Genomic DNA, 9956 nt, shown 5'->3' with positions numbered 1-9956 from the left:
AGAAACTGCATTGGCAGATGAGGAAGTAGCCTGATAAATCGCTGCAGCGGTGGTAGTTGCATCGCTTGTCAATTTCCTTCTGTCTCTTATTGTCATTTACCCTAGTTTGGAGAGTCAGACAAACACGTTTCCTTCCCCGGGCCGCTGAGGATCTGACGCTATGAGACTATGCTTAGTTGTCCCGGAGCACTAGAGCCCGGGCTGGGGCGGCGGGGCCACTGTGGTGGCTGTGGAGCCACTGGGGCCACGGCAATGACTGACAGCCAGGTGCCCTGCCCGGCTCTGTCTCCATCATTCGCCCTGCTTCCCCTTCCCGTACTCTGTATGTAGACTGCTCCGTGAGGCGTTCTTGGCTAATGTTGTAACCTGTCTCTTTCTTCTAGAATTCTGAAGGTGGACTCTATGTTTGCATGAATACGTTTTTGGCCTTTGGAAGGGAACACGTTGAAAGACATTTTCGAAAAACTGGACAGAGTGTATACATGCACCTGAAAAGACACGTGCGAGAGGTGAGAGAGCTGCCTGGGTATCTTTCTTGTGATGTTGTCTTAGGGCAGTGACGGCGAACCTATGACACGTGTGTCAGAGGTGACACACGAACTCATTTTTTTTGGTTGATTTTTCTTTGTTAAATGGCATTTAAATATATAAAATAAATATCAAAAATATAAGTCTTTGTTTTACTATGGTTGCAAATATCAAAAAATTTCTATATGTGACACGGCACCAGAGTTAAGTTAGGGTTTTTCAAAATGCTGACACGCTGAGCTCAAAAGGTTCGCCGTCACTGTCTTAGTGTGTGAATCACGTGGAGACTTTACTGTGCCCGCCTAACTTCTGATTCTCCTCGATGATGGGAAACAACAACAGGACTGTCTGTAGAAAGTCATAGATTCCCCCCAAATCTTACCTTACCCAGTTTTATTTCTCTCTTCCTCTAAACCTCTGCTTGGAGTTAAGAAGATATGGGTTGGAAAAAGAAATACAGAAAAGTACAGAAAATAATAGTAGAAACACTCATGTATCCAAAAATCAGAAATAAAAAATATTTGGATATTTTTGTTTTAGATTCATTTTTTTCCCTTTTGTTTCCCTCGCTCCCTAGAAGTAACCATAGCTGTGAATTCGTTGTTTCTCACTCCTACGCATGTCACTACTTATTATAGGTATTCATCTTCTATATGTGGGATGACTGTGTGTTGTAAAAATGTAGATAAATACCATCATACTGTTGCCTATGATTCTGTGTAAAGCTTTCCCTTTCAACATTGTTTTTGAAATCTGTTCATGTTGTGATGCATTTGGTTGTACTTAATTCATTTTACTAGTTGGTATTCTAGCTCATCATTTATTATTCTACTAGAGGCCTGATGCATGAAATTCGTGCAAGGGGCTTGCTCCTCACAGCCCCAGCTGCCTCAGCCCTCGCAGCCCTCGCTTCTTCTGAATGGTTGCTCTGCTCTTGGTCTAATTAGCATATTAGCTCTTTATTATATAGGATTCTCCTATTAATGAACATTTAGACTGTTTCTATTTTTTTTTTTTGCTTCTATTAGCAATGCAACAATGAACATTTTTAACCTTTTCTCCTGGGAGTACACGTGCAGGATTTTTAAAGGAAATCTATGTGGAAGCATAATGCTGGCTTGTGGCTATGCTTTTCCTTGCTTTTCCTAGATATTTACAGGTTCTTCCCCAGGTTGGTTGTACCAATTTATGCTCCTGCCTTAAGTGAACTCCTGGCTTTCCATAGCCTCACGCTTGGTCAGACTTTTCTTTTTGTTAATCTAATGGTTGCGAAGTAACATCTAAATATTTGGCATTTCCTTCTGTGAGAGATGAAGATCTTTCTATGTTTATTGGCCATTCTGGTTTTCTCTTCTCTGAGTTGCCTGTTTATATTTTTGATCTGTTTATCTATGGGCTTACCCTTTTTCTTAAAAGTTTTATTTAGCTTTTTTTTTCACATTCTAGATATAAAAACTTTTTGTTTTGTTGTTTTTTAAAAATATATTTTTATTGATTTCAGAGAGGAGGGGAGAGGGAGAGAGAGAGACAGAAACACCAATGATGAGAGAGGATCATTGATCAGCTGCCTCCTGCACACCCCACACTGGAGACTGAGCCTACAACCTGAGCATGTACCTTGATTGGGAATCAAACCTTGACCTCCTGGTTCATAGCTCGATGCTCAGCCACGGAGCCATGCCAGCTGAGCAATTTTTTGCTTTGCTTATGAATTATTTTATAGAATAGAAGTTTTGAAATTTGATATACTAAACATTTCTTGCAAATTGTGCTTTTTGTATTGTGTCTGAGAAATTGTTTTCCGACTCAAGGTCATACAGATATTTGTTTAAATACTTTTACTTTTTTAGAAGTGTGTGTGTACTTTGACATTTTAGGTCTTTAATCCACCTGTAAGTTATTTTTATATTTCTGTGAAGTGTGGGGATCTACATGTTATTCTCCATGTTGATAGCCAGCTGTCCCTATTCCGAGAGTTGTGCAGCCTTTCCCAGTGATTTTCAGAGCCATCATTTTTATATTTTAACTCGCCATTACCACTCGGCTCTGTTTTGGGGGCTCAGTTCTTTCGTGCTGATCTTACTTTTCTATCTCTGCGTTGGTGCGACAAGCCTCATATCTGGTAATGCAGGCACTGTTTCCATGTAAATTTCCCCCAGAACTTTCCTGGATTTTGACATTGATTTTTCTTTGTGGATTTTGGAGTCAGTTCATCTAGTTTAAAAAATCCTGTTGCGATTTTGGTCAGGATCACATTCAGTAAGTAGATTAAGCTGTAATCCACGTCATTGTGTTAGCTTTGTGAGGGCAGGTATTTTTGTCTGTTTTGTTCACTTCTGTGTCCTCAGCTCTAGGTGCTTCATAAATATTTATTATTTATTCAACATGGCATACCTTTCTATTTATTCAGGGCTCCTTTATGTCCTTCAATAATATTTGGGAATTTTCAGTAAAGGAGTCACATTTAGTTAGCTTTTTAAAAGGGTCTCTGTAATTTTTGTAACTATTGTAACTGCTTTTATTTTTTATGCATTTTAATGTGATCGGTGGTGTTTGGGGATGTTATTAATGTGCAGATGTTGATTTTACATTTAGCAGCATTTGTTCAACTTTCACTTTAGCCCTAATAGTTTGTAGACTATCTTGGATCTTCTAACTCATCAGTGCTGAGTTGAAGTTCATGTAATCTCTCCCCCTAGCCTACTGAACATGTCCTCTGTTTATTTTGGACAGTGAGGAGAGATCCCAAAATTAGACAGTGGGGACACTAGGGGGAAGAGGAGGAAGAAAGGCCAGGAGGTCAGAGAAGCCATAAACTCAATGATAATTTTGGCCTAATGCTGTACGATTTACGTTTACTACTCCTGTTAGTCGGGACATAGCAGTTCTTGTGAAGTCTGCTTTGTCCCACATATTTCTTAGTATAAAGCAGTGGTTCTCAACCTTCCTAATGCCGCGACCCTTTAATACAGTTGTGGTGACCCCCAACCATAAAATTATTTTCATTGCTACTTCATAACTGTAATTTTGCTACTGTTATGAGTCGTAATGTAAATATCTGATATGCAGGATGTATTTTCAGGGGTCGCAACCCACAGGTTGAGAACCGCTGAATGGATTTTACAAAACGGGGGTTGGGGGGGCGGCGTGCAAATGAAACAGACCCAGAGATTTGAAGTAACTTGGTCACAGCCACAGAGGCAGTGGCAAGATTGCAGGATGCTGGGAATCTCGTACAGTTAGCTCTGCCTCTGAAATGTTAGGTTAAATAGTTCACTCTGACCACGACCCTCTCTCGGCTTAGCCCTTCTACTCATTTATTACGATGTGGATCTGCTGTTCTCCCACTGGCAGCTCCAGGCCTGTGATGTGCCCAGGCAGCCCCTTCCCTGCTTGGTGAGCCTGTTTATCAGGATCCCTGGCTTTAAACATTCTCTTATCTCCAATACCCTCCACCGACCCTCACCCCTGTGTCTGGCCTCCCTAACTGTCCTCCAGAACTCCTACCAGTCGTGGCATTGGCATCATCCTCTGCTTTCATGCACACACCGCTGGGAGCCCGCACTGAAGGGGTCTGGACCCTGTCCTGTTCCTGGCCTCCCCCTCTGCTGGGCCCATCACTGCCCAGCAAAACTAGTCTGTACCCTCTCCCACTCCAGACTCCGGATGCTTTTCTTCCTCCTGATTCTCGGGAAAGGATTTGGCTTGTACTTTACTGAGAAAACAGGGATCCCGTGGACAGGGACTCCTCGAACTCCTTTCTTGCCCCCTGGGAACTCATCTGTATCCAGTCCCTCCATCTCAGCAGAAAGCTGTGTTCTCTCTGTCCTCCTGGTTCTCTTTCCTCCAACCTGGGAAGCTGCTCCTTCATTCACTCCACTCCTCCTGACACCCCCCCACCCCTCCCTCTTCTGGCTGTTTATTCTCCCACCTTAAAAAAGAACCACACCTTAGCCAGGTGGCTCAGTTGGTTGGAGTGTGGTCCCATACGCCAGAAGGCTGCGGGTTCAATTCCTGATTAGGGTACACGCCTGTTTCGGATTCATTCCCTGGTGGGGGCTCGTATGAGAAGTAACTGGTTGATGTTTCTCTCTCTCCTTCCCTTCCTCTCTCTCTAAAATAATCAGGAAAAAAAAATAGAACACACCACAAAATTGTCCCTCTAATGTGTCCTCATTTAGTCATCCCATCCTTTAATTAAAGCTTTGTTAAAAACTTTTCTATGCTCATCATCTCTACTACACCTCCCTCTAAGTTCAACATTGCAGTCTGATCTCCTGTTAACCCATTACGACTGCGATGTTGTCAGTGACCTCTTTGGAGTCACTCTTGGTGGACACATTTTAGCCCTGATTTTATGTGACGTTTTGAGTATTTGAACTTGTTTTTCTTTTGCAGCTGCTCCTCCTTCCTTTCTTGGGCACCATTCTTCCCTGGCTGTCCTCCTGCCTTTCAGATTGCCCTTCCTCACTCTTTCTCTAGCATCGCTTTCTTCATTTGCCCCTTAGTCATCGGCATTTCTTAGGATTCTGCTTGACCCGCCTGTCTTCTTATTCCGAAAGCTGCTTCTCCTCCTCAATGTCTTGCACATCTGTGTCTAACCACCGTCTCTGAGCTGATGCCTCCAGATCAGCTCTCTCCAGAGCCGAAGACCTGGCCACCTGACTCTGACCTGGCTTTTTCTACTCAGAACATCTCCAGACTCAATGAGCTATCTATCCTCTTTCTCAGAGTTGTCCTTGGTCTTGAATGCTGGAGACCTAGACATCATTTGGATCCTGCTTTCAGTCCATGACTGGTTGGCCACCAAGTCTTGCTCCCAAATAGCTCTGAAGTCCGTCCTGTCCTCTGCACCCCTGTTCTTCCTGTGTGAGTGTTCACCACTCCCTGAGGGACTGGTGCTGCAGCTTCCTGACCAGTCTCCTTCCTTCACACTTGCTGCCTTCAACCCACCCAGCCTGCATGCTGCACCCAGAATGATCTGCGCATCTGTGGCTGAAATCGCTGATGTCTCTCCCCTTGTTGCAGGATGAAGCCCAGACTCTTTTGCACATGATTCCAAGGCCCTACATGTGGCCTTTCTAACCCTCACTCTTACTCCCCCAGCTTTGTGCTCTAGGCATAGCAAACCACTTCTCCTTCTTGGGACACACTGATTTCATGCCTTTGTATTTTTTTTAAAAAATCTGGGATGCTCTACTTCTACCCCCACTCCTCTTTTACCTGTTGCATTCTGTGGTCAGCATATCTATCTGTTCATCATCCATCTATCCACCCATCCATCATCCATCCAACAAGTACTTGCTGAGCAGCTGCTATACGACAGGCCTGCTGCTGTTCTTACCTGACCATCCCTGGCCACACCTTCCACCTCCAGAAGAACGATCCTTTCCTCCTTATGATATATTGTTGAAGGCGGTAAGTTTGGAGGAAGGATGCCATGAGCTTGCAGAGAGATTTCAGTGACCTCCAGGACTGTTCAATGTGCCTTCAGTGTAGGATTACTTTTCTCCCTTTTCAAAGCAGGTAAGTGGAGGGCAGAGGACCAGAGGCTCCGAGACCATGGAGGAGAGGGAATCCAAGAGAGGGACATGAGTTTGGCATTAGGATTTGGGAAGACAGGTGTCTGAGCTAAAGTGTTCAACAATTTTCACATTCCTAAGACGTGAACTAGAGAATCATACTACAAGCTGTAAAAACTAATGTGAGAAACACAAAGATGAGTCAGCCTTCAATGCCAGATGAAAAAAATGTGGGAGAGGAGAGCTAGCACTAGGAAGAGCACAAACTGAAGAAGCAGCAAGGCCTTGATGCTGCCATGACATGTGACCACGTGAAAAGGCATCGGGTTGGACCCGCACCCCGCCCTGTGTTGGAAACCTGTTCTCTTCTATTCTCTGAAAGAACTTACAATGTGGAGATGTTGCTTTGGCCATTGGAAACAAACATTTTTATAATCTTATTTGAGAGTAAAATATTTTGTGTGTCAGAGGGTAATGCATGACCTCTTTTGCATGAACACTTGATGGGTGTTTATTTCTCATTGCTGCCATGATAAGTAGAAAATTCACGACATAGCCAGCCGCAGTGCTCCAGAAATGTCTAAGGAGGTTAGATTGATGTGATAGGACCAACGATCAGTGACTCTAGATTAATATTTACTAAGTCTTTCAACAATAATTGTTGGCAGGCCCAGGCCCAACCGCTGGGGACCTGGTAGGAAGCAGGGGAACAAGAGCCTCCCTCCTGGAGGCGCTGTCCTTCCAGAGCCCCTCCAGCGCTGGGCGTGGCTCCAGCCTCTTGGGAGAATTTGAAGCTGGAGCATCTACTTCACTTTGATGCCTGGTTCCACTTCCCTTTCCAGAAGTGCTTTCTGTGTAGCGTGGTGAAAATAGGCAGGTGGAACAATAGCGTTGCCCTTCACTTACCTCCATTGACCTGGGTCAAGTTCCTGTTTATCCGGGATTCTCTAATCCAAGTGGAATATTTCCTCTGGACTTTTATACAATCTGGGAACCTTTGAGATGTACTCAATCCCCCACCCCACCCCACCCCCACTAGTCTTTTCCATGGGCTGCATTTTAACAATTTCTTTTTTTTCTTTTCAGAAAGTAAAAGGGGCATCTGGTGGAGCTTTACCCAAAAGGAGGAATTCAAAGATTTTTTTAGGTAATGTGCATAGTTATCAGTAATGTGCCCAGATAACTCTGTGTGTGTGTGTGTGTGTGTGTGTGTATGTGTGTGTACACATGTGTGTGCTTCATTGGAGTAATAGGTTGTTTGTTGGTCTGTATGGTAAGGATGAGTAGAACCAGTTTAACTTGAGATGAGCTGCGTCATCCTGGTGGTGAAGATGTCAGCATTCCAGCCGGGTTAGTGTTTGAAACAGTTATGCTTACAGTGGCCGGAGGGTAACTGCAATTCTGCCTTTGGTCTTTCCCCCCCACTGCTTTTAAAGAAGAGACAATTTTCATGGTTTTCTTATTTTAATATTAGCCAAACTACAGAGTTTGTTTGGGTTTCACCGTTTTTTCCACTGGTGTCCTTTATGTTCCAGAACCCCATGTTTCCTTAACCCTGTCAAATCTGTGATGGTTCCTCACTCTCTTTTCATCTTTAATAGTCGTGACATGTGTGAAGAGGAGGGGCCAGTTATTTTGTAGAAGGGACCCAGATTGGGTTTTTGTTGTGTCTATGATAAGTCTGAGGTTATGCGTTTTTGGCAAGAGTACCACAGAGTGATGTACCTTCCTCTACGTGACATCAGGGGCACGGGGTGCTGTGTTTGCAGACAGGTGATGTGAATCTGATCACTTGTTGAAGGGTGTCCGGCAGGCTTCTCCACTGTAAAGCTACAGTGTAATTAATAAATGTGCTGGGAGTGATAGTTGGAGACTATGATAATAACTCGTTTCTCCTCAAGGTTTTGCCTAATTTTACCATCCATCAGTGGATCTTGCCTGCACAGTGGTGTTTGACTAACAGTGATTTGATCTCTCCTTCCTTCAGAAGAGCTAGCTTTGCTTATGTAAATGAGTAATGGTTTCTAATATCATGTTATCATGATCGTATGTCATACTAAGCTTCTGATATGGTTGTCCAGGAGAAAAAGTGGTTTGATAATGCCTGATGAAGCAAGTTTAAGTCCCTAAATGCCTGGGATTAGTATTTGAAAGAAATCTCAAACTTGTTTGCATACTGCAATTTCATTTTGGTGAAAAAGTGTGTACACACATATACCTGTATACAGTTGTTTGTCTTGGAAATAATACAATAATTAATAAATAATACAAGAATAAACTCTGTGTTTCATGTACTCACAACTGTAAACCTACTTTTGCCCCATCTTGTATATATAAATATGCCTGTATATGTGCATGCATAGCTATATATGTGTGTACATATATGTAGGTAAATGTATGTGTATATATGTATGTTTTTACACACACGTATGCATATATGACTGCGAGTGTGGAAGAGTCTGGCAGAATATACTCCAAATTGCTCAAAGTAGCTCTTTTCTGGTGGTGTGATTTTTATGTTCTTCTTTTTGCTTATTTCTTTTCAATTTTTTCCGTAACAAATGTATGTTACTGTTGTAATACAAAGACATACTCATTATTTGAAAAGCAAAATCCTTGGAAACAGTCATAGAGCTGAGTTTCTTCCTGCCTTGATTCACTATCTTGTCCTTTAACTTTGTTTCTTTGATTCAAAAAGACTTTGGGGTTTGATTTCTTTAGTGATCATTTTGGTGGTAGATGATGTCAAGTAACTGTTTTAAAAGATTAATCCAAAGGCAAGCACCGAGGTTTGTGTTTCATTCGGGGTGGACCCCTCTCACGGCTTCCTGGGAGCACTCCCTCACCAGCTCATTGTGGTGGGACCTGTCTCCAGGCTGCCTTGTGTTCACTCCACAGTCCATATCGCAGGAGACCCAAGATGTGTCCACGCTGATGTGACAGCCTCATGTTCTATTAGATTCTAGAGCAGGGGTGGGCAAACTTTTTGACTCGAGGGCCACAATGGGTTCTTAAACTGGACCGGAGGGCCGGAACAAAAGCATGGATGGAGTGTTTGTGTGAACTAATATAAATTCAAAGTAAACATCATTACATAAAACGGTATGGTCTTTTTTTTTTTTTTAGTTTTATTCATTTCAAACGGGCTGGATCTGGCCCGCGGTCCGTAGTTTGCCCACGGCTGATCTAGACTCTTCCCATGTTTCTGCTTCACCCTCCACCCTGGCCTGTGATTTCCAACCTCATGGTAACTTCATGGTGCAGAATGGCTGCTAGAACCCCAGTCATCACACCTCCATTCTGGGAAGCAGGGAAGATGAAGGGGGAAGGATAAAAGTCTAGTCTCCTACTGGAGTCGCTTCTTTTTGTCAGCCTCTCACAGATCCTCTGCAGCACTTCAGTTTTCACCTCTCTGGTCAGAACTTGGACACGTGGCCACACCAGGTGCCGCACAGGAGCCTGGAAAGTAAAGCCTGTTAACTGTCTTCATGAAGTAAATCCTGTTACTACGCAAGAAGGGGACATGGATACCAGGGGGCAGCTAGCAGCTCTGCCGAAGATTCCTTCCCTACAAGGGACATTGGGGTTGTCTCTTCATGGAGGGAAGAGAACCAGAACTCTTGCAGTCTCTTGTTTCTCTGAACAGAAAGTGCTTTTTGGCTGTGGTTGAAATGGAGGGATGATCTTCTCCTTCATGAACAGAGGCGGATGACTAATGCTTTCTCCTGGAGGGAGGCTTTTATCCACATCCACTTGGTTTGTGACTAATTCCTCTTCCTTTGGTTCAACAGGCACATTGAAACCATTGAATCATTCAGTTATGACCTTCAGTATTGATTTTACAAGGGAAACTGAGGCCATTACCTGGTGCTGAATGGCTCACCCCCAAGTCTCCTGAGCACCATC

The 9956-nt window shown here is 43.5% G+C and overlaps 1 protein-coding gene across 1 annotated transcript in view; it reads left to right on the top strand.

The window, feature by feature from the left end:
* The first annotated feature begins 388 nt into the window (after positions 1-388).
* USP13 (ubiquitin specific peptidase 13 (isopeptidase T-3)) overlaps positions 389-9956 on the top strand; it is an 81725-nt gene continuing 72157 nt past the window's right edge. The window contains exons 1-2 of the mRNA XM_006770019.2: positions 389-509; positions 7137-7197. Of these exons, the coding sequence (XP_006770082.1) occupies positions 411-509; positions 7137-7197 (160 nt within the window). The 5' untranslated portion in view covers positions 389-410. The remainder of the gene's footprint in view (positions 510-7136; positions 7198-9956) is intronic.

Source organism: Myotis davidii, unplaced genomic scaffold (assembly GCF_000327345.1).
Source record: "Myotis davidii unplaced genomic scaffold, ASM32734v1 scaffold123, whole genome shotgun sequence".
Taxonomy (NCBI): Eukaryota; Metazoa; Chordata; class Mammalia; order Chiroptera; family Vespertilionidae; genus Myotis; species Myotis davidii.
Note: the sequence above shows the minus strand (reverse complement) of the source record. Positions and strands in the feature narration are given on the sequence as shown.